This window comes from Mesocricetus auratus, unplaced genomic scaffold (assembly GCF_017639785.1).
Source record: "Mesocricetus auratus isolate SY011 unplaced genomic scaffold, BCM_Maur_2.0 Super-Scaffold_100013, whole genome shotgun sequence".
Lineage (NCBI taxonomy): Eukaryota > Metazoa > Chordata > Mammalia > Rodentia > Cricetidae > Mesocricetus > Mesocricetus auratus.
In genome coordinates this window covers 44,645,227-44,670,470 of record NW_024429196.1, presented here as the reverse complement: position 1 = coordinate 44,670,470, position 25,244 = coordinate 44,645,227, and the positions used below count along the sequence as shown (strand labels likewise).

Genomic DNA, 25,244 nt, shown 5'->3' with positions numbered 1-25,244 from the left:
CAAATCCTATCCAAATTCTTTATCTACTTTAGTCATATGTAAAAACAAAAAACAAAAAACCAAAAAAGGTGTGAAACACAGGAGGAGTAATCTGTTTTTATTTCTGGGAAATAGCAATACTTCTCAATACATCTCACAATCTCGCAAGGGAAGGGAGACCATGAACATCTTGTCTCTCACTGTAAGGGCACGGAAAATGGTAAGGATACCCAGCTTTGATGGACAGGAATTGACAAGACAACAAGATCCCTTGTGCCTGGGGTATGATAACAGCCAACAGCACTTGTGGTCTAAGTTCACTTCCTTAAGGGGATGTCTCCATGGAATGACCATGATTCCCAACATGGCCAGAAAACCCATCAATCCCACTCATAGGGCAGATTATCAAAGGAGCTGCACTCTTCCCTCCGGAGTAACTTAGGCTGAAGTAGGGCCGGACTGGCCCACAGAAGGTAGCATGAGAGAAAGTAAAGGTATGACATCTCTCTGTCACATTGTAGAAGGAGACCTCACCAGCATCATAGTCCAAGAAAATCCCTACCCGCTGAAGAGGGGTCCGCAGGGGGAGGGCAGTCATTGGGGAGGTAAGAGCCCAATATTCTTTCCCATACCACAACGACACTGCCCAGAATCCATTCTGGGGTGCTGAGGTCACCCCACCTTTTCTGCACACTGAGTCTTCACAGACACCTATGGTCCACTTGGCTTTATCTCCTACCTCTACCTCCCAGTAATGTCTCCCAGCGATGAAACATGGAGAGCCCAAGACACAGGGAAACAGATTGAACCGTTCAGGGTTGTCTGGTAGGTCCTGCTGGAGGTAACTGTACCGTACTTGGCGAAGATTATCAGAAAGGATCAGGCTGGGGTAGGCTGTGTCTGGGTCCAAGGTCACATCAACTGTAGAAACAAAGAGGTTGAGGGTCAGCTGAAAGTCAGAGGAGCTCACTCAACACCACCTGACATTTCACCTACTTCCCTGGAACACAGCTTAAGATGCAGCTGGGTATTACCAATATGTAGTGAGGTCTAGCACTACTGTGTACACTCAATATCAACAGACATGCTGGGAAACATACATAGGCATATCACAACAGACACAGGCTCTTGGCTATATAAATTCAGGGGTTGCTCTTTTAATTAATTTGATGAAAAACCAATGAAATTTTAGCTTACAGATTATGGAGTTCAGAATTCTTGTTAAGGGACTGAAATCTCCCCAACTTGCCATCTTTCAACTCATTCTTTTATTTCTTCTCAGATTCGGTCCTGCAAATCCACACTCTAATCATGGTTTCCCCTTTCCTTTTCTGAGATAATTTATGCAGGTCAGATATTTTAGCTTCAAACACATTATGAAGCAAAACACGGTCGTAAGCTGCCAATCCCCTTAGCTTTGCAACTACTGGGGTTACATTTGGCCTCTGCCTAGGTTCTGCTTTAGTTTGAGACAAGGTCTCTCTACACAGGCCCGGCTGTCCTGGAATTCACTCTGTAGACCACTAGCCTTCAACTCAGAGATCCACCTGCCTCTGCCACTCAAGCGCCAGGATTAAAGGTGTGCGCCACCTCACCTAGCTGCCTGGTTTGTCTTTAAGTAGCTTATTCATTACTCCAGCTTTGAATCTAACATTGTAGATAACTAATGTCATGTCCTTTGGCATATAGTACTATTGTCCATACAGTCATGTGCATTCCAGCTTCAAACCTACACATGTCTCCTCTTATCCTGTTCAGGACAAGATTCCCACACACTATCTCTCAGAAAGGAAAACCCAGTCTGGTCAAACCGTTCCAAAAAAAGGTCCATGATAGGGCAGGAGAGACAGCTTAGAAGTTAAGACAGCATACAGAGGATCAAAAAGTCATAAAGCTTGTATCCACTTCTCATAGGTCAAAAGGACTCCAGATAAGTTTTCCACCTGTTTCTGAGGATGGGATTTTCTTCCCTGGTCTTGGGACTCCTGCCCTTCCTGATCACTGTGGGTCTAAGAGTTCTGATTGAGTATATAGTTTTAACTTCTGTTCCTAGTTTAAATGTGTCTTAACAGGTTTCACCAAGCATCAGTTGCTGGCTACAACCTACTCCTAGAGACTATGAGCCCTAAAATTGCTGTAGATGTGAACCAGTCCAACCAGTGTGAACACTCCCTGTATCTTCAACAGAGTCTATAAACCAGCTGCTTCTGATAAACATTCCCTTGCCTAAAAATCCTTTTTGCTTTTGACTAGCATTTCAGCCTGCTTGGCCCCTGACAACACCCCAAAAGTCAGCAGGAAGTAGCACAGGAAAGAATACGTCGCTCCATTTCCCTGGTTGAAATGCCAAGTCAAAAGAAAACTCCCTTACATGGGGACAAGATAATAGAACTTGTACCCCAAACTTCCCCAGTCTTTTAAATTATCCACTAATAATCCAAGAATGGGTTACCTTTAAGAAAAAAGGGGGGGGGGAATATAAAAGCAACGTAAACTGCAGAGGAGTTAACTCCATCCTCAGAAAAAAAGCCACCTTGAGAAATTCCCTGCGTGGCACAAGGCTGATTCAGCTCCAGCCATGGAACCATAAACAGTTCCAAGGAGCACCCAAACTGTGCCCACCCCGCTCAATGACCCCATCCGGGTGGTCAGGCAATGACTAATTTTGGTAAATAACATCTTATCACAACTGTCCTTGTGGGCAACTGTTAGCAACAATTTTGAAATTGCCTAGCCCCTATATCAGTGAATCCAAAGGTCACCCACTCGTACCCAATGCTGAACAGTCAAGGCATGTACCACCCTGCTTGTGGTTTTGTCCTTTAAGACCTCCTTACATCTGAGGCCAGGCATGCTTTGTCTGCAGCTGCTGTGTCAATTTGTTGACAGGGTCCCTGCCGAGGATTGTCACTTAACATTAAACCTTATGCACTTGCATCAGTGAGTCAGGTCCTTGGTTGTCTTTTTGGGGTCTCACCAACTTGGCATAACAAAAAGCCCTTTGACAAAATTCAGTATCTCTTCATGATACAAGATCTGAAGTGATGGGGTATGAGGGACACACCTCAACACAATAAAGGCAATTCACAACAATCCTGTAGCCAACATCATTCTAAATGGAGAGAAACTCAAAAGCACTGCCAGTAAAACCACGGCTAAGACAAGGATGTTGCTCTGGTTGGTTTTACACAAGTTAGAGACATTTGGGAAGAAGGCATCTTCACTAAGAAAACACCTATATATTATCTTCATATAGGTGCTCAAATTTTCTCAGTGATTGATATGGGAGTGCCTACCTCTGGGACATGTCACCCCTTGGTAGGTGGATGTGAGATGTTTAAGAAAGCAGACTTAGCTGAGTGGTAGAATGTTTGCCTAGCGAGGCCAAGACCTTAGGTTCAGCCCTCAGCGCTAGAAAAGAAAAAAGCAGATTCAACAAGCCATGAGGAGTCAGTAAGCAGCTTTCCTCCATGGCCTCTGTATCAGTTTCTGCCCTGACTGTCCCACCTGAAAGTGCAAAAAGAAATCAGCTCTTTCATAGTTGTCCTGTCCTAGTAACAGAAACCCTAACAAAGACAAAAATTTGTACCTGAAAGGGAATTGCTATACACACTGACCGTGTGTTTTGGGGAGGGCTGTGATTGCATTTGAACTTTATGCTGGAAAAGCCTTTGAGTACTCACGGCTCAGTGGGCTGTTCTGTTTGAATTTGGAAGGCAAGAGTGTTCAGAGAAATGCAAATGATGGAGGCCTGGCTTGTGAAGTTGCAGGAAGAAGCAAAGACTACTGTGGTCTTTGTGTGGTATTTTTAATTAAGAATCTGTGGTGTCTGGTCAGCTGGAGCTGAACAATCAGCTGTGATTAAACAGAGACCAGCACCAATGAAGTAAAACTTTACTTTGCCAGGACAGGACAGATGTCGCCTTTCTCCATACCTATTCAGTTTAGTTAGTACTTGAATGAAGTCTTAGCTAGTCCTGGACTAGAACAACCAAAGGAGATCAAGAGGCTACAAGCAGGAAAAGAAGAATTCATTGTATCCTTATTTGAAGGATGACATAATGTTTTATGCATAAAAGACCTTGAAGAGTCCATCAGGAAACTTCTAAAGCAATATAGCAGGATATAAAATTAATACACAAAACAAGTAGTGTTTCTATATACAAATGACAAACATACTTAAGAAGAAACCAGGGAAATAATCCCATTACAATAGCATCAAAAACTGTTTTTTTAGCCAGGCAGTGGTGGCTCATGTGTTTAATCCCAACACTCATGAGGTAGAGGCTTTCTAAGTTTGAGATCTATAGAACGAGTTTAAAGGACAGCCAGGGATACACAGAGAAACCAGTCCCAAAAACAAAAACAAAACAAAAAGAAAAAGGGAAAATTAGGATTAAGTGTCACAGGTGATGGGAGGACTGGGTACAAAGGGTTATTATGGAGAGATAACACTAAAGTCTTTTTGAAAAAGTCACATTGAAACCTAGTATTATAGAAGCTTCCTAAATATACATATATAAAACGAATTTAAATGAAGTTAACATACAATGGGATTCTGGGGACAATGACCCAACAAGAAAAATTGCCAACTTTCTTCCAGGACTATAAATGGGTTACATCTTTTTTTTTTTTTTTCTTTTGACTTGTTGTTCAATGGTGTCTCATAGACACTGGCCCTCTCCTCACATCATAGGCCAACACTACTGGTTATCCTCAACAATTTGATGGTCTCTGTTGCTGAAGACACCACATATACATATCACAGAACATGGAGAAATTGAGTTGGTGCTTAAGTGGAAGCTTCACTCCTATCTGCTAACATTTAAAAGAGCTATACATGCTACTCGGAGAGAAAAGTAATCATCAATCTCACCCAGCTCAGAATCCTGAGAACTGTAACAATGACATGTCTGTAAGACATGTCCACTGGTAAAACAGTGACACAAATGTTATGGTAGTAACCAAATACTTAATGATAGAATTTTAGGCTTGCTTCATAAGATGGAACCTATACTCAATGCTGTCAGTGAGGTTAAGAACCTGAGACTATATAGATCATTGGCATAGTGGACAGTCATTCTGTTAAATTAACAGTACAATAAAGTAACTACTAATGACATATTGGTCAGTTCATTGCTTAACCCTTATCAGAGAAGCCCTACAAATAGTCAGTGTAGATTTGGGAATGCTCAGTCCTAAATGGGATGTCTGCATAACACTCCTCTCAAGGCTCAGGAGTTTATGCAAATGAAGGGGTGGAAAGATTTTCAGAGCTGGAAGTGGTAGATGACTTCAGGGAAACTGTCTTCCAACACAACAGAGCAGATATACATATAGACTCACATACAATGTGACAGTATGTACAAAGACCTGTATAAGCTCAAGCCAGGCAAAATTCGAGCATGGAGGAGGGAAAGTGAGTACAAAGTGCCACCCCAGCAAAGAAGCTATCCATAGAGGGGAAATCAGTTTTCCTCAACAGAATGCCACTGAGTACATCAGCTACACTCCAGGATAGGCCCAATGCTCAGTTGTCAGCCAACACAAATTGGGTCTATGGTTTTTGCTGCTGCTGCTGCTGCTGCTGTTGTTTTTTAAGAGAAAGAACATGAAGTAGGATGGTAGGGACGTAAGGAAAGATATCGGAGGAGATGGAACAGGGGAAAGACTATGATCAAAATATCTTGAATGAAATTCTCAAATGAATAAATAAGCATTAAAAATTCATGACAGGTAACAGGTGAGGTGACCTGTGGTTCAACAATCTCTCCACAAAAGTCACCTATCTACTCTCATGCACTTTCTTTTAGTGCTATGGGTTTAACAACACACACACTTCACACCTATCAATGAGCTATATATCCAGTCCCAACTTGTCTTTCTTGTGTCATGAGTACACTCCGTATCTCAAACCAGACTGGAAATTCCAAGGGCAGAGTAGTGCTCTCTAAAGCATCTTACCTGCTAGCCTGTGCTAACATGTGACACACCCAGCCAGTATTCAAAGAAATAAGTATCAAAGGCAGGAGAGATGGCTCAGCAGTTGAGAGCAGTTCCTGCCATTGCATAACCCCTGGGTTTTGTTCCCAGCATTTACATGGTGGCTCACAACCATCTTTTAAGTCTAGTTCACAGGAAACGGACACCTTGTTTTTGGCTTCTGTAAGCAGCAGTCATGCATGTGGTACACATATATACATGTATTCCAAACACTTAAAATGCATACATATATAAACATCAACAACAGTCTTTGTCCCAATTAAGGAAGACCTAATAACTAAAGGTTGGAGGTAAACACACCTCAGACTGGAGTTTCCCGGAACCAGGCTGACCCAGTCTCTGACTAAGTTAAAGATGGATGTCTAGGGGTTGTCAGATTTTAACCCAGAGCACACTTTTCAGGTTAAGAACCCCAGACTCACCAGCATGAAAAATAAGAGCTGATTCAATAATTTGTTTGTGGCAAACAGCACATTGCCCAAGATACTGGATGGGAAGGATGTAATAGAGTGGGATTTTTCTGTTTCTGGGGAACCATGTGTTTATAATTCCATAACTCTTTAAAATGACAAAGTTGTCAAAAACAACAGCAGCTTCCAGCTGTATGCTGTTTGTACATATGTAACTAAAGGATCCAAATTCAGGCAGCCTCAAACCACCTGTAACAGGGTTTTTATTCCTTTCTTCAATATTGTTCTCTAGCACGTACCTGAGTATAACTGAGCCTCTCTCAATTCTGAAAGAACAAGAAAGAAAGAAGTTACTGAACCCATGTGTCTTTCTAGGAAACATGTTACGTGAGTTTAAAAATCATCATGTGGTTAAAAATCGTAAAGCAGTAGAATCTACTAGCATTCCAGAGCCCTAGTGTAAACTGGGCACTGATTCTACATTCACTGTTATAACTCCATATCTGCTTATCTACCCAGGAATTTTTTCTTTCTCTCTTTCATTTTTTTTTGGGGGGGGAGGGGGGAACTTGCTTTGTGGACCAGGCTCAACTCGAACTCAGAGATCCGCCTGCCTCTGCCTCCCAAGTGCAGGGATTAAAGGCGTGTGCTACCACCGCCCACCTTTTGTTTTTTAAAGACAGTCTTACTATGTAACCCAGGCTGGCCTGAAACTCACTATATGGCCCAGGCTGGCCTCAAACTCATGATAGTTGTCCCTGATCAGCTGCCCAAGTATTAGGTTTACAGGCATGACCATTATGCTTTGCTCATGGAAGGATTTTTAGGGCTAGAGGGCTTGGGAACTCTGGCTATATAACATGTGTGAACACAGTATCAGATTAAGTCACAATCAAGAATTCCACCTTCCAGAGAGCTACCAAATTCTGCAAAGGCAAAAAGTTCTAATGCACGACGTAAATATTTACAACTCTCAATTTGTACAAACCGTCTGCTGTAGAGGCTGAGTGGTTCAAATGACACCCACTGCCATCATTAATTTATGTGGGATTTCTAGTTGGCCAGGGATTTCACACAAGGGTCTTTGAAGTGGCAAAGGAAGAGGAAGAGAAATAAACAAGAATCAGATTGAGGAAAGCCACTTCTGAACTAGCCACAGAACCAAATGTAGTTGTGGAGTGCAGGTATGGCACATCTATAATCCCAGAGGCTGAAGCCCTGAGGCAGCAGACTGGTGAGTAGTAGGCTAGACTGGGCTATACATTAAGACTGTCTCAACAAAACCCAAACTAAAACAACAACAATAATCAACAATGTGAAATAGGGACGTATATGCATGATGTATGTGTGTGAGGGGTGACACAAATCATACTGCACAGTAGAGTCTGGTCTCTCCTTATACCAAGTCCCAACTTCCAAACTCAGGTCAACAAGTTTGCACTTACTGAGCCATTTTGCTGATCTGACCCTCCTGAACTCTCAATATACTCAAATTCTTCTCAAGAAAGAAAACATCAAGAGCCCAGTAAATAGGCAAATTTACCTTGGATTTTCTCCATATCTGACTGCATTTTTTCTAAGGACAAAAGAGAAGAGATTCAGTTTGTATTACTTTGTTTCCTTTGGGAAATACATGCTCAGATGACAAACAGACATCAGAATATAAACCTATTTCATCTCCTCATATTACCTGTAAACTGCTTCAGACTTTCTGTCAAAAACAGGCATTTTTGGGCAAAAATGTGGATTTTCTCTTGTAGATCTGGAGGTGTGATCCAGGGCTCAGGGATCCTGATTCTTTCAGCCCTAAAATAAAACAACAAACCCCATATGACTCCTTTCCCTCAATTCTTCAACTTCCTGAGGTCCCAGGCAAGGCCTAGCTAGCCTGTCTAACAATGTCCCTCTAAGTTACCATCAGAGACGAGACTGAGAGACAGCCTTAGTCATTTTCATCTTTCCCAAAGCACTGGCTCATGACTTTGCAAATATTAAGTCTTTGGTGGGTGTACTGACTCCTCCCTGCAATTCCAGTCCTCAGGAGGCAAGTACATGTAAGGGATCACTGCTTGCTTCAAGCCATCTAGGGCTACATAGTGGATCTTACCGTAACACTTCCAAAACAACTAGGTGGCACATACTTTTAATCCCAGCACTCAGGAGGCAGAGGCAGGCAGATTTCCCAGTTCAAGGTTAGCCTGGTCTACAGATCTGACTTCCAGGACAAACAGAGTTACACAGAGGAACCCCGTCTCAAAAAAAAACAACAAAAAAACAAAAGACAAAAATCAAAACAAAACAGAACCCCAAACCAAACCAAAACAACCTTCTAAACGAAGCAGACAGAAAAGCAATCTTCAATATTAAAGTGAATTATGAAGCTGATCTTACAAGCAAAAGTTTCCATGACAAAAAACCTTATGGGCAATTATCTAGAATCTTCAGGTTCCCAAATAGAGAGAATGCCATCTTTAGAAAGAGACGTATGTGTGAGGTATAAGACCCAATTTCCTAATCACTAAAAAGGGGACTGTACAGCAAGGACTTGCCTTCTCCCATCTTCCACACATTGTAGCTCATGGCTGGTCAATCTTCCACCTGTGACCTTATGACTGAATTGTAGCTAACGAGAGATTAAGAAGCATCTAACAGAAATTTCAAAAATCTGCTTAAAGGGTCAAGGAGGACAGCTCATCAGGAAAAGGAATCTGCAGCTAGAGTATTCCCTAAACCCATACTGTAAAATCGTCTGATCTCTGTATGTGTTGTGTACTCATTCATCATGTGTGTGAGATCACAAATGTACACACACACACATGAATAACTTTTCTTTAAATCTGCATAGACCTCATTTTAGCATTCTAGCAGTTCTCTTGGTCTAAAAAGAGGACCACACTGCAGGCATGTAAAATGGGAAGAAATTAGCCACCATACCAACTACAGAGCTATCTGTAGCCATCTACACACTTATACCACTGTTATTATGCTTACACCTTAGGTCAATGACACTTTAGATTTCAGAACTCATAGAGCCAAATCTATTTTTTTTTCTATTAAAAAAGTATAGGTCCAGCAGGCAGTGGTGGCAACCCATCAAACTGTATTTTCCTTCAAAGGGCTTTAATCAACTTCCAAACTCAGCTTTGTCAAAGTCCGTCTCATCCTGTAGGTATTCCTGTACTAAATATGGGAATCTTTCCAAAGCCTGAGTAGCTGTTCTGCAACTATAACTACTTTGTCTTCTTGCCTGCTCTAAAATTTCCCTTTCCTCTGGCCTGGTCTTCCCTCTATTTCTAGTGCATGGCAAAAGCAAACACATGTCATACCACTGAGCTACACTCACTTTCCATTTGACAGCATAGTAGAGAAGTGACTGCAAGCCAGAATCAATGTGACCCATCAATACATCTTCCGTAGGCCTTATTTCCTCCATTATACTCAAGAATGAGACAAAAAAACGGGAAAAATCTGAAATTTGAGGAAGAGTCATAATCTGCTTTTGTACTGGTGTCAAGCCCTGGAAGAAGTGTCCTCACATCTAAACCACAGCACCCCATGAGTGAACTATCTCACTCTGGTATCAATTTATCAAACGTTCCAAAGTTATTTTTATGTTTTGTTTTTGAGACATGGTCTCACTATGTAGTTCTTCCTGTCCTGGAACTCACTATATTGACCATGATGGCCTTGAACTCACAAAGAGCTGCCTGTCTCTGCTTTGAAAGTGCTGTGATTAAAGGTGTGCTCCATTGGGACTGGCCAAGTTCTACTAAGGAGGTAAGGTTCCTCTAGTTCTCCAACCAATACTTTTTAGTAACAGACAGCAACTTAATAAGCTGTCTTCTCAGGGCTAGTCTCTAATTCCGGTTTACAGATGTTAATCCACACAGTCTTGATTTACATCACAAGGACAGAAAAGTATACCTGCTCAGTGTGTCTCCAATGTCCTGCAAGAGAAAAGAAAAGGAAAACAATGAGATGCTATGCACTAGAGTTTTCTTCCACATGTTCACTGAAAACCCAGCTATCGGCCTACCCTCCCAGAGACACTACAGACAAGACTAACTTCGGACACAATTCAACTTCAAGAACCTAGAAATAGGCGCCAGGCGTTGGTGGCGCACGCCTTTAATCCCAGCACTCGGGAGGCAGAGGCAGGCGGATCTCTGTGAGTTCGAGACCAGCCTGGACTACCAAGGGGAGTTCCAGGACAGCCTCCAAAGCCACAGAGAAACCCTGTCTTGAAAAAAACAAAAAACAAAAAACAAAAAAAAAAGTACCTAGAAATAGGCAAAGGAAGTAAGGATTTACCAACTTAGGCATCATCCTGGGCCTCAGATGCCTATGTGTGCAGTATACTTTAAAAAAAAAAGTGAAATAACCACAAATAAACAGAATAGCCATACATATGATTCCTGTTTATTCTTTCCATGTTTACTACCCTTTAATTCCTTTTCTTTCTCTCTTATACCATCTATCTTTCCCAGAATTGTGTTTTCTTGTCAAATTCAGTTGTTATGAAGTTTTGGGGAAAGGGTGGGTGGGAGAACAGAAGGGAGGAGGAACTGGTGTTGGTATGTAAATGAAAAAAAAAGGAAAAAGTTTGGGGGGGCCGGTGGTGGTGGTGGTACAGACAGAGGCAAATGGAGTTTGAGGCCAGCCTGGTCCACATAGTGAGCTCCAGGACAGCCAGAACTTCACTGAAAAATGCCATCTCAAAAACCCAAGTAAACAAATAAAGTTTGGGGATATGAGCATTAATCTCAATCATAGTCCATATTCTAGTTTAATTAACTAACTTAATGTTTTTCACAACTATCACACATAGCCCTATATTCTGTAATACAGAACATGCATTAGTTACTATGACATGTATCCTTAAGTAGAGGAGTTGGTGATATAGATTGTGACCACTATCTACTATTTTCCCATTTGTAATTAGTAAGTAGTGTATTTGTGACAATTTCAGTTCTTATCAAACATTATCCTTAAGATTTGGCATCCACGGAAAAGTTTATTTTTTTGTTTCTTTTTTGATGAAAGCCCAATGCTAGGGATTAAACTCAAGGCCTTGCATAATAAGCCACACCTCTAGTCCCAACAATTGTCTAAATTTTTTACTTGATAGTTGCAAAAAGTATTTCATTAACTTTAAAATCCCTTCCATATGACTTGAACATAGTGCTTGAAGAATCTCTCCCTTCTTATTGTGGATTTTTCTACTTTTTAAGTTTTAAAAATTTTACTATTTTTTTGTGTAGGCTAGTTTTGCCTACATGTATGTCTGTGCACCCATGCATATCTGATGCCTGCAGAGGTCAGATGAAAGAATGTGATCTCAGATTTATAGCCAGCCACATGGGTGCTGGGAATCAAATCCAGGTCCTCAGAAACAGCCATCAGTGCTCTTAACTGCTGAGCCCTCAGCCCGATCCCATCTCCCTTTTAAGACAGTGTCTCATTATGTTACCTTGACTGGCTTCTAACTTAGAGATCCACCTACCTCTGCCTCTTAAGAACAGAAATTATAGATTATTACTCTATTTAGTGGGTTGTAACCCATTGCTATTTTTATTTATTTTGGCTTAAAGAAATCTAACAATTTATTCTAGTCCTTGTCACTCCTCCTGACCCCTCCTATCTTATTTGCCTATTCCCCATGATTTTGTTTCCTTTGCAAAACTAGCTCATATGGGTATTGCCAATCTCTTTTTCTTACCCACAAAGTATCATACTCTATTATTACTTTAAAATTTTATTTTTGAGAGAGAGAGAGAGAGAGAGAGAGAGAGAGAGAGAGAGAGAGAGAGAGAGTGCTGTCTGCACAAAAAGCCTTGAACTCACTGGATCTCCTGGAGTTGGAGTTATGGACAGCTGTGAGCCACCTGTGAGTGCTAGAAATTGAACTCAGGTCTCCTAGAAGAACAGGAAATACTCTCAACTATTGAGCTATCTCCCCAGTAATATTTCGTTTACATTTTGATTTTTTTATATCCTTATCAGTTTACTAGTACCAACCCTGTCGTCAACTCTCCTCTTGAGATGGGACTTTACTATGTAGCTAACCGAGGCTGACCTGAAATCTATACACAGCAGGTTGGCCTCAATACTGCTGCATCTCCTACCTCTGACTAAGTCTACGCTACCACTTCAGGTCTCTCAGTTACCTTTCTTCTTTTTAAAAGTTGCATAGTATTCTACTGGGCATGTGTTTATCTAACTAAAATAATCTTTTAGGTTTGGAAGTTAAGACTATTCCAGGACTTAAACACAATGTTGAGGCAAATCATTTTGCTATATATTTTTATACTCGGGTCTGACAACTTCAAATTCCTACCTGCAGATGTCTTTCACAACATCCCAAACACTTGCTATTCTAACTGATAAGAGACACCTTAGTGTAGTTTTAGCTGGCAAATAGTGCTGGTATGCTTGTCTACACCCATGGGCCAATTTTATGCTTCTGCAGCTTGTTTCTTTGTGACTTTTACCCATTTTCCTATAGAATATTCCTTCAACCTTTTTTCCTTCCTCAGATAGGGTCTCATGTGGCTCAAGAAGGCTCGAACTTATGATCCTTCTACCTCTACTTCCCAAGTGACAGGGTCACTCTGTAAGATCTTCAACTTGGCAATTTTTTTTTTTTTTTTTTTTTTTTTTGGTTTTTCGAGACAGGGTTTCTCTGTATTGTTTTGGAGGCTATCCTGGAACTAGCTCTGTAGACCGGGCTGGCCTCGAATTTACAGAGATCCACCTGTCTCTGCCTCCCGAGTGCTGGGATTAAAGGCGTGCGCCACCAATGCCTGGCTTTGGCAATTTTTTGACTTAGTGTTGGGAGGAAAGGTATGAGCTACCATACCAGGTCCCCCAGCACCACCCCCACCCCAATTCTTACGACTCTAATTCAACTGGCTAAACGTCCAATGAAGTTTTAAACAGCACGAAACAGCTAGCAACTATAGCACTTGAGAACTGAGATAGAAGGTGAGCACAAGGCCAAACTGGGTGATATGAGACCCTCATCTCACAAAACCAGAAAGTGAACAGAAGTAGAATGTGCATTCTGCCTTTTTCCCTGGCCTCTGGACAGTTTCCTTTCCAAAGACTTAAACTTTAGACAACCCTGAACAGCCATCAGACTTTTCCTTCTTATTAGATACATGAACACATCCTTTGCACACTCCATCCAGTAAAAGACATTCTCACATGCTTGGGTGTAGTTGTGTTGCCATGAAATTGTAGCACTTTAGAGGTCAAAGCAGAGCATATGAGTTTGAAGCCAGCTTAGGCAACATAGCAAAACTTTGTCGCAAATAAACAAACTACAACAAAACCCATTATAATTCCCCTAAACATGCTAGATGTGGGTGCACACCTCTAATTCCAGGTCTCTGTAAGTCCAAGGCCAGTCAGGGATATGCTGTGAAAAAGAGTAGGAAGGAGGAGGGGCTGAAGAGATGATCTGTTCAGTGGTTAAGAGCATTGGCTGCTCCTCCATGGAGGACCCAGGTTCAATTCCCAGCACCCACAGTTTCTACTCACCCCACCTGACCACTTTTCAACTCCAACATTCATTTAGAAAGCTCTGATATTGTTGGGCATATCAACTACACCAAGATTGTCATCTGTTTTCTCTGTCCTGGTCATTCTGCCTCACAGGTCAGTAGTCAAATTGTCCCTTTTTTTTTTTTGGTTTTTCGAGACAGGGTTTCTCTGTGGCTTTGGAGGCTGTCCTGGAACTCGCTCTGTAGACCAGGCTGGCCTCGAACTCACAGAGATCCGCCTGCCTCTGCCTCCCGAGTGCTGGGATTAAAGGCGTGCGCCACCAATGCCCGGCCAAACTGTCCCTTTTCAAACTGTCCCTTCTCTCTCTAGCAATAAATAAGTGACATTCATCAAGGCTTAAGTTGTCTTCCCTTACTGTACTAAAACATGTTAGTAAACTTTTTCTTGAAGAGTTAGATGGTAAACAGTTTAGGTTTTACAATCTACACAAATACTCAGTATAGCTGATATAATGGGAAAGCAGTGATGAATGTTATATATATATATATATATATATATATATATATATATATGAATGAGCATGGCTATGCCTAATAAAAACTTATAGACATCTAATCTCAGTATCATACATTTTCGCCTATGATGAAAAACATTGTCACATTTCCCAAACATCTTAATATATAAAAAGCTGCTTAGTTCCAAACACCAACAAAAACAAGACAGGCCATAATTTTCTCTCAATTGTACTATCCCATGACTCCTTTAAAATAGCACTTATTATCATATGTGATAACCATTTACTTACTAAAAAATTCAAACTGAAACATAATTAAGGAAAGCTTATTTATCTACCACTTAATTCCAGTGCCCTCCACAGTGCCTATAACAACGGAAGATAAGACAGGAAGACAGGCAGTAGATCATCTACTGTGGTCTTTCCCTATGAGTACACTGGCTTTTTTTCAGCTATACTAGTACAGGCAAATTACAGCAATGTTCCAGCTAACTGTACCTGCTCTCTATTCCATGTCTTCCAGCTGTGGTAGTATACACATACATATATTAAAATTACAAGGTAATGAAAGGGTCTTGAATGATATGTGGTCCAAATGTTTTATTATAATCTATACTGAGCAAATGAAACCAATGAGGCCCTAACAGTGTCATGGGCCTGGCCCATGATTAAGACCACTTAGGGCAGGACAGGCCCAAAGACTAGGTTTTTCTTTTGCCCTTTCCATGATACAATGCAACTGAAGGACTGAGCTGTCAGTCACAACTTCTAGTATACAGGTTTTCCTTCCAAAATACCCAACACTTAAGAAGTTACAAAGGATAAAGGGAATCATGAACACAGCCTGCCAACAGCAAAATATGCCTCGTCCTGCTGTGCTCACCAAGCTGTCCTGTAGGGCTCTCCTGGTTACCTGTAAGAGTTCCCTGGTGGGCTGCTGCTGCTTCTCTTCCAGTTGGGCAATCAGGCCACTGAGGTGAGAGATATTGCAGGAGAACTGAGTGATGGCACCATTGATACTGTTGTAGATGGCCAAGTCTAGCTCCTCAAGGCGAGCTAATAGGCGATACTCATGTTCCTTCAAGGAGTGATACAACTGCTCGAACTCCCAAACAATCTTTTCTCTCTCCATCTGGGTCAGGCTCTGTACGTGACAAGCAAAAGCACCGAGCAGGAAGGACTCACTTCTAGAACTCTTCCAAGTATTCCCAATGACTTAACCCCAACACCTCATCATTTCATCTCATACTAAAACAGATACCTACACTCTCTTTCTCTAGTCTTTATTTACCAGATGCACAATGACCATGAACTGAATTACTCCAATGGTAATTAAGAAGTAGTCTCTGACCTTAAGGGACTTGGTCAAGTGAGAGTCAGATTTATGAGACACTGTCATGATGGGTAAAGACTATGGGGTGATCTGGAACGATTAAGCACATTCTCCTAGAATTGTTTACTTGGTCCCTTGGTGTGATACATGCCCTATGATTTTTGGGGGTACTTATGAGTTTGGCATTGAGGAAGGTGTTCTCCTCTAGGTTCTCCACACGTGTTTACTGCAGTTGGTCTGTCTTTCCTTCGCCCAATTCCTCCATTGCCAAGAAGTTGTAGAGGCAAGTATACTAGTGCATGGCTGTATTCCTAGCACTTGGAAGGCAAAGATGGGAAGACTGAGACCTCAAGGTCATCTTTAGCTATATAATAAATTCAAGATCATCTCAAAAAAACCTAAGAGTTCTAACGAAGGAATCATAAGGAATCATAAGTTTGTCAGTGCACACCTGGGGAGACTGAGCAAGGAATATTCAGAGTTCAAAATATCCCTGGGCTACATAGTGAAATTATCTCTAAATAAATAAATGGCCAGAAAATGGCTCTAGAACAGTCAAGAAATACTGTCCTTGAGTCCAGCCACACCCATTCACTTATGTATTAGACATGGCTGCTTTTGAGATATAATAACTGATCTGTTTAGTTGTGATTCAGCTTGTGTAAACCAACAAAGTTTAAAAATACTACTGGCCCTTTTTAGGAAGTTTACCAAACCTGATCTGAACTCAGCTGTTCCAAGAGCCCCCCATCACAACTCTAACCAACCTTCTTAAGTCATCTTTGCATCAAGGGCTTATGCGTACTCGCACCCCTTGGTTTATAGACCCTTTCTATATGCTCAGACCTCTTTTTCAACAAAGGCATAAAACATACAATGTAATCTTAGATGTGCAAAATTAAAACTAAAAAAACCTTAACGACCAGTGTCTGCTAAAGGGTGTGACTAACACCCCGGCAGGACAATTTGCCTGGCATAGGTCTGCTGCTTGCTGTAAAACACGTACAACCTTGTCCCGCTTCTCCACTCAGTCCAGGACAAACCATTTATCATCTCAAGGGCAGAAAGAGCAGCACCAGCCTGCTGGAGAAGCACAGTTCTCATCTGACCTCTTTGCTTCACAAAGAGATTAAGGTCCAGAGAGGAGGCACCACCTCTCCATCTAAAATGGCTAGTGTCAGAGCCAAGAAGCAAACCCATGGTTCTGGATTCCTAGAGGCTGTCTCTCTCTGGAAAAAAAAAAACCTCCCAGAGACCTGACACTGCTCTAAGTATAAGTTCAGTCTACTCAGGACCATTGAGAAGTTTCCTTCATCCTATTTTCAAGCAAGTGGTGCCAAGGTCTCATTCAGCTCTATGTGGCAGAGCTGAGTGGTGGGACTGTCAGACACCAAGGGGATATGCTGTTTGGAAGTTTTTCACTGCATCCCGGCCAAGACCGAGACTTCTACTAGTAGTTCACAAGGTTACTATCCAGATGCAATGCCTCTGCAGGGTGGAGATCTGTACCCTTACCAAGAGCTCAGCTCTTGCCTGCTCCCCCTGTGCCCGACGTCTCTTCTTCAAGTCTTTCACTCTTCTTAGATGGTCCAGCCGATTCTGGATTTGCTCCTGAAGAAAGCAAACAGTTGGGCAGTTCAAGATTATACAGATCTCGGCATCAGAATAGTTATTCTGCTTATCACACAGGAACCCAAGCTACAGGTGCCAAGGTCTGGCTGCACTGTCCTCAGACCACAATGCCACTCCAGGGAAAGAGCCCCAAGCACAGGGGTCAGCACAGCTCTGCTTTAGTGACTTGTTTTAAACTCTGAGCCACCTACCAATCCTAGATGGGTCCTGCAGAAGTTATGAGACATCTGGGTAAGGAGACTCAAAAACTAAGGTGTCTCTCTTCCTCGGAGGAATACAGAGAAAATGATTTACTTTCCTCACACACAGAATCAGTAAACATCACTTTTCCAAACTACAACTCATCACCAGTGAGTGAACTGATACAGGTGTTAGCTCTGTAGACAGAACTGACATCTGGATGAACTCACATTTAAACAAATATAACTCTGTATGTGTATATTATCTCTGCAGTCCTCAAAATAGACTCATTGTCACTTTAGAGCTCCTTTATATGTAACATTTTTGCATTACTGTGTAGCCAAGCCAGTGTTTATTCAACAGTTCACAAAGGCCTCTTCAGGTCTTGTGAGTTCACTTACTTACTCTTCTTCATAATAACTGTTATCTCCCGAGTCTCAGAGTGGCTAAATGATTTACTCAAGCAGTAAAGAACTGTGTTCATTTCCATTAGCTTCTAAAACAGGTTACAGGGAAGTGCTGGGGACATGGATTAAGTGATAGGCATTGCTTGATGTGAATTCAGCCAGCAAACAGCAACTGTTTAGTCTGATATCCCGGGCCAGATGAGTTCGAGGTCTCCAAGGCCTATCGAAGTGGACATGGCTCGATGTGCATCTCCTTTGTCAAAGGGAGGGTCTCCTCGCGCCGTCCCTGCCCCGAACGCGTTGAGGCAGTTAACAGGGGGCGCTGGGAGAAGGGGTGGGGGTGGGGACGCATCTGGCCTCACCAGCTACAGGTTCTCCTTCCGAGTCTGAGTGCGGAGGCCCCGCCGCCGACAGGGAGGAAATGACGGCGCTGGGCCCCACGTCCGGCTCGCCATTTTCTCGGCGGCAGGCCGGGAAGCCCCCGGCTCGCCCCTTTGTCCGCCGGCCCGGCCCTACCTTAAAGCCCTCCACCGCCTCCTCCAGCGGCAGCACGCTGTGGCCACGGTGCTCCCGCGAGCGGTCGCACACCACGCAGATGGGCATCTGGTCCTGCTCACAGTACAGCTTCAGAGGCTCGCGGTGCTTCTCGCACACGCCCATCTCGCCGCCGGGCCCCGACGGCCGCTCCGTGCGCAGCTGCTTCACCAGCTGGGTCACGTTGGCCAGGTGCCGGTTGGGCCGCATGTGGCGCTGCGGGAAGGTCTCTCGGCACTGCGGGCACGACACATTAGTCTCCGCCGCACCCCAGCAGCGGGCCAGGCAAGCGCAACAGATGTTGTGGCCGCAGTCGAGCATCATGGGCTCCACGAAGTACTGAAGACACACGGGGCAGGTGGTCTCCTGCTGCAGGCACTCGGCCACGCTCCCAGAGGCCATGGCGCGGGCCCACTGGGCCACAGGGCATGAGCACGGAGCCGAGCTCTGGCGGAGCCCGGCGCGCTCGCTCGGCTTCTCCGCTCCGGAGCGGGGCGGGGCCTCCGAGGCCGGGATCCCAGACGCGTGCGGAGCTCTCGGGCGGCCACACCAATCCCCGCACAGCTGCACCCCGCGGGTAGTGAGGGAAGGCCTGGGCCCCAGAGCCCGGCAGGGGGCCGAGCCGAGGGTTGCAGGGAGCCGGGGGCCGCGGGCTGGCTCACAGGGCAACGTGGCCCCGTCGGAACGAATCCCCCGGCCGCGCAGACTCCTCAGGGCCGAGCGGAAGAGGTGGACCGGGGGCGGGGCCTGGCTTCGCGCGCCGCTCGCCTCCGGGCCAGAAGGAGGGTTTTCTCAGCGCTGTCCTGGAGACCCCAGAACGGGAGTCGCGGTACCCAGCCTGGGGATCGGTGGTGGCGGCCCAGTGCAGTGTGCGCAGGGTGCCCCTGGCCGTGGGGTCCGGACACTCCAAGCGTCTGTGGGCCCGTAGTCTTTTGTTGGGCTTCCTCGTAGTGCCTAGGCCTCGGCTCCTTTAAAAGTCTGATGGCTTTGTATAAGTGCCGCGAAGCCGGGCGGGCTGGCGGGCGGAGACACCAGATAAGCCCCTCCCTGTGTGTGAAGCACTCTGACACACACCCAACTCCAGGCGATTGCCAATTGCTAGAAAAAGATTGAATTACCAGCAACTTTTTTGAAGGACAGAAACTGAGAAGCCCAGTTCTGCTTCCACCTTGAAGTAAAGTTGGTTTACCGTGCCGAGCCTTCTTTTCTTCTCGTGTGAAGTGGGGATTGTTAGAATCCAGACCAGAGCGCTGATGATCAGACCCTGAAACCTACTGAAGTCCTCCCGATTCCCCGTTACAGCTACTGGGGAGTCATCCCACGGAGAGCCCGCTTTTGAGTCCCTGTCTTCTTAACAGGCTCCCTAAGTGCCCAAATTTCTCACTTCACCAAGCGAGGTTGCCAGACCGGACGTGTCAAAGGGCTAGATGGCAACACACCTCTTCCCTGCCACCTGATGAGGAATCAGCCTAGCTGCTGGTTCCTAAGAGACCTTCTTAGGACCCGGATTCTGCCTCGGGAGCCTCGTTCTCAGAATCCCACACCCACCCCGCCCCCACCTCCCGGCCTGCTCCCTATGGCGCTGGGGCCTGAAATTCTGAGAGTACACGGTGCTGTGTTCCCTCCGCACTTGGCTTAATAATTCTAGAAAGTTCTTACTCCCAACAATCCGCTTCAGTGTCCCCCTTGAGGCGCATACTCTATGTCTTTCAGGGATATACCCCAGCAAGGAGTTATTTTTCTTTTTTTATTAATTTTTTTACATTACATTGCTTTAAGTTTGAGCCATGAAGATGCTTACTCATTAGTTTAAGTAAAATACCCAGTTCATTGGATAGCATTGAGTAGAACATACTACTATCCTGTGATGATGGAGCTCACGTAACCCCATAATGTCCATTCTCCTAGCACAGAGTCATTTTTCAGTTCCGCTCACTGTCATCGCTGATGGAGCATTTCCTGCTTTCCTTGGGCATTGTCTCAGTGTTGACCTTGTATTTGAGCAACAGGGGCTTCTGCATCCAGAGCATCACTTTAGAGGATTTTGCTCAGATTTTCACCATGGAACAAGCAATTCGAGGTACTAACAGGTCTTGCCAAACCAAACCTCCCTTCTCCAACCTGCCCTTTGAAACTCCAGACCCAAATACTAAGCACACGTCCAGTAAAAGGTAGAATACTTGGCATAGACCACATCATAGTCTAGTCTGGTTCAAAACTGGAGTCAAACGAATTGAAAATTCCACTCTTTTACTCCAGAAGGAAGAAACAAGTTTTGCAAGCCAGTGTGTAAATATGAGATGCAGATGGCAGATGTGTGTCCTTAGGTCATCAGTGCTGACCTGGAGGAGTATATAGTCTTGCCATGAGTCTGGTCTCTGCTTTCCTAACCTCTGGAGGCAGATGGCCTGGAGGGAGGGCAGACAAACAGGTAAGTTGGGGAAGGTGGGGGAGGTGAAAGGAGAGCTTTCCTTTCTGTGTTTCCCCCTGGCTTCCTCCTTTCTCAATTGATGGCTGTTTTCTCTGTAACCACTAAATTTAGTAGACTTATCATTTGCTTTATTGCTTATTTACATTTTTTTCAGTGTTGGAGATCAAACACAGGGCCTTAAGCTAGGCAAGTGCTCTTTTACAGCTCCATCCACTCCATTTTAATTTTTGTTAATCCACCTTGACCTAAATTGTTGCAATAGTCTTATCAGTTTGCAAATGATTTGGGAATGAATTAGCAGTCAGATGAATGAAACTACTGCCATTAATTTTGTTCCCAACCCTTTCTTTCTGTCTTTCTTTCTTCCTTCCTTCCTTTTTAACTATTTTCATACCACTTCCAGGAAGAGTCATCCTTAAAAATTCTCCATGTTTCTTTCATTTTGTCAGTTTTGAAGTACTTTTTTGAGTTAATTTTTTTGACCTCCCTTGTTCATTATGGTCTTTTCAGGATATATGTTATTTTACTTTCCTCATGTTAGGGACCCATTACTTTCTGTATATATTGCTAAATGTAGATTCTGCATATGAGAGTAAATGTGATATAACTTTAAAAGTTTTTTATTTGTTCATTTCTTGCATCTGAAGTACTCTTTGATGGCATCCTAGTCTTTACTACACAATCACAATCAACCACTTTACTGGGTTTCTTCCCCTCTCAATCAATTTTATAGAGGCCTACCCATTGCTCTAGTTTCTTGTCATCCACCTTAATTAGATTTATTTGGTGCTCAGTGAAAAAGGCATTGCTATTTTACTTTGTCACAGTGGTTGCACTTTAAACTACTATTGACCAGGCTAGTAGCCTGGGGGAAATTCTGTTCCTGGAGATAATGGCTCTGTTGCTGCAGCTAAAGGTAGATTTGTCTCCATTGTTCTAACTATGAGTTCAGAGAGTTAGAGTAGCAACTGACTTTCTCTCTTAGCTGACTTCCCAGGAAGCCTCTTTCCTTCTGCACTGCCTCAGCTAAAAAAACCAAAACAAACAAACAAACAAACAAACAACAAAAAAAACCGATCCTATGAGCCTCCCTGCTGCTTCTTGTCAACTAGTTGCTAAACCCACCTCTCTGAATCCAGGTTAATTTTAATTAATTAATGGAAATGCAACATCATATCTTTATATAGTTAAACAAGTGTAGCATAAACAAATATAACACATCTTGGTCTAGTTAAACAAATATTCCACAACAAAGCCTCCACCAACTTGGCATACACTAGCTTTTTGCAATTAGATGCAACAACACAAAGATGGATTTGGCATTTGTCTAAAGCTTTGGCCATTTTGGAAATTTCACGTACCAGCTCATCGTGGATGAGGGCAGTCCTCAGCACCTCTTGTAAAGCAGTGTTAGGGACCATTACACCTTTAGCAGCAAACACCGTCTCAGGCCTTCATCTTATGTTCATGAGACTGTGGTGGAAAAGGAAAAGTATGTTCTGTCTGTCCACACCCCCCTTTCCTTCTCTCTCTTCTCTCTACCTCCTCTCTTCTGTTATGGGATATTTTGATCATACTCTGATGCTCCTGAGACTTGCCAATAAAGTTAAACCTTGAATCAGGGGGCAAAGCCAGCAACTAGCTGACTGGAATTGACTAATTTGGATAGATAAGATACACAGGAAAGAAAGGGCAGGTACCTAACTTAGGTGCTTTCCTTTTTGATTCTGGGTGAGGGAAGAAATGTCTCTTGTAGTGTGTTTGGCCAAAAAGCAAGGTCAGCTAGTTGCTACGCAACCTCTCCGAGCTAGGCTTTGACTCCCAGTCTTATTGGTGAATAGAACTATAGAAACTTAATTTAAACCTACATATTGTGGCTGCAACAGAGTGGCTGCAGACCTGCCAGGCTTTGGCCTGAGTGGCCAGTGGGGCATTGATTGAGGGACCATGGGGTGGTAAATGATAATTAAAATTATCAATAGAATCATGTGTAGCCGGGCAACTGACCAAAAAAGAAAAAAATCACTCTTCCTCTTCCCTCTTCTCCTCTTCCCCTCTCCCCACCTCTTCCTTTCCTTTCTTTTCCCCTCTCCTCTTTCTTCCCTTCCTGCCTCCTCTCTCCTCTCCTCCTCCTTTTTACCCTATTTCCCCTCTCTCTATGTAGCCCTAGCTGTCTCTATGTAGCCTGCTTCTGCCTCCTGAGTACTGGGATTAAAGACTCTGGTTTCTCATTCTGTCTGGTTTTGTTTTGTTTTGTTTCGCTTTGCTCTAAGACGTTGCCCAAACCCTTTAAAATACAGGACAAAGATACTAAAACACAGCCAGGTATAGTATGGTGGTGCAGGAGGCAGAGGCAGGTGGATCTCTGGGTTCCAGGTAAGCCTAGTTTACAAAGTGAGTTCTAGGATAGGTGGAACTACAGAGATATTCTTTCTCAAAAAACAAGCAAAAATGATATCAAAACACCACTTATTATTTATTTAATTTTGTTGAGAGTCTTCCTGTGTAGTCCAAGATGGCCGTGAACTTGACAATTATCCTTCCTCAATATCTTGGATGCTAACATTATAGGTGTGTACTAATACTTATAACTTAGTTTTTTTAATAAAATATTTTATTTTAAAATAAATTCCTCTTTGCTGTCTTTACTCTACCTACTCTACAGAGACCAGTGACTTCTAGAACCTGCCAGGCTTTTGGCACTGGTGGCTCTTCCCTCATCTGATCATTCATGCAGGCTAAGTGGGACCCAAGAGGCACAGAGTCTCTGTTTCCTTGCCTTTTCTCTTTTGCCCTTTACCAAGAAAATTTCCAGAGTTCGTGTTTGTCTTAGTTAGGATTTCAACACGATCTCAGCAACTCTCATAATGGGAAACATTTATTTAGGGCTGGGTTACAGTTCAAATGTTTAGTACATTATCATCTTTACCGGAGGCATGGTGGCACGCAGGCAGTCATGGTACTGGAGTGGTGGCTGGGAGTTCTACATCCAGATCAATAGGCAGGAGAGAGAGAGAGAGAGAGAGAGAGAGAGAGAGAGAGAGAGAGAGAGAGAGAGAGAGAGAGAGACAGAGACAGAGAGAGAGAGAGAGAGAGAGAGAGAGAGAGAGAGAGAGAGAGAGAGAGAGAGAGAGAAGACTGGGCCTGACTTGAGCTTCTGAAACCTCAAAGTCCACTCCCAATGAAATGCTTTGTAATAGGTCTTTCTTTGGACTACGAACTCACGAATAACTACAGAGAGACTTCTTATTAATCGTGAAAGCTTGGCCTTAGCTTAGGTTTGTTTCCAACTAGCTCTTAAAATTTAAACTGTTTATATTAATCTATGTTTTGCCACATGGCTTGTTACCTCCTCAGTACCATATGTCCAACTTCCTCTGCATCTGGCAGGCAAATCTCCAATCTCTGATTCTTTCCCAGAGTTTCTATCTCTCCCTAGAAGTTCCATCTATCCTTTCCTGCCTAGCTATTGGCCATTCAGCTCTTCATTAAACCAATGAGAAGGTGCCTAAGGCAGGTGAGATTAAACAGAGGCACGTCTTCACACAGTGTACAAAAAGATTATCCCAACATCCACCCCTTTTAGTCCAATACAGGCTTTTTCTCTAACATCTATAAACTATATACAATAAGAATAATTATCACATAGAAATTTTATTCACAATGTCTGGTCCATTTGTACTTGGCAACCTTGGGAGAAAGTACACTATTACATGTACTATTTTAGTGATTCCAAAGTTTTGTACCTAAATCACTTTGTATCATAATTTGTATTAACAGCCTAAAAACATCTTTTTAGATGTTAAAACATTCTCCTAGATAAACAACTTAAGCTTTTTTGTCTCTCAACCTTTATAACATTTACATTTCTTTTGGTAATGAGAAAAACTACTAAACTATAACCATCCAGTCTTCAACCCCATCAGAGACCTGGCAAAGATAAATATTACCTGAGTAAACAGGAAGCACAGAGCAAGCAACTTACAAAAATAATTGGCAGAGATAGCTGGCTGCCTGGACAGTCACCCACACTTCCTCTGCAAGATTGGAGAATCCATCTTTGGCCTACAGGCCCAGAATATCTGACAGACTTTTCTGTGAAGCAGGATAATGAAGGGCTGTATTACCTTGCCTTGGCAAAATTTAGCAGTTGCTTTCCTTTGTGTACTGCTGGTCCAATTTGCAAAGCATACTGTCAACAGTTGAGGCAAGGGCAGTTTCTTGCCCAGAGGGTAGCTTTGCCACATTTGAAGCAAACTCCATATGGAGGTTCTTTGATGTTCATCATCTTCTCTGAAGTATATTGGTGCTACCA

The 25,244-nt window shown here is 43.3% G+C and overlaps 1 protein-coding gene across 1 annotated transcript; it reads right to left on the bottom strand.

Annotated features, from left to right (window-relative positions):
- Positions 1 to 71: 71 nt before the first annotated feature.
- Positions 72 to 19,259, bottom strand: Trim27 (tripartite motif containing 27). Its single transcript, XM_005086664.4, has 8 exons — positions 18,481 to 19,259; positions 17,261 to 17,356; positions 15,326 to 15,556; positions 10,317 to 10,339; positions 8,083 to 8,198; positions 7,936 to 7,968; positions 6,692 to 6,718; positions 72 to 900 (listed from the first exon to the last, which is right to left on the bottom strand). The coding sequence occupies exons 1-8, from the start codon at positions 18,898 to 18,900 to the stop codon at positions 305 to 307; spliced, it is 1,542 nt and encodes a 513-aa protein (XP_005086721.1). The 5' UTR covers positions 18,901 to 19,259; the 3' UTR covers positions 72 to 304.
- Between the last annotated feature and the right edge of the window lie 5,985 nt (positions 19,260 to 25,244).

What these genes read in the sequence shown, in the direction of transcription:
- Trim27 (XM_005086664.4), bottom strand. Translation starts at nt 18,900, where the DNA reads ATGGCCTCTGGGAGCGTGGCCGAGTGCCTGCAGCAGGAGACCACCTGC. An exon ending in ATTGGAGACACACTGAGCAG is followed by an intron (nt 8,199 to 10,316) that starts GTATACTTTTCT and finishes GTTTTATTTTAG; the next exon opens with GGCTGAAAGAATCAGGATCC. An exon ending in AAGTCTGAAGCAGTTTACAG is followed by an intron (nt 7,969 to 8,082) that starts GTAATATGAGGA and finishes TTTTGTCCTTAG; the next exon opens with AAAAAATGCAGTCAGATATG.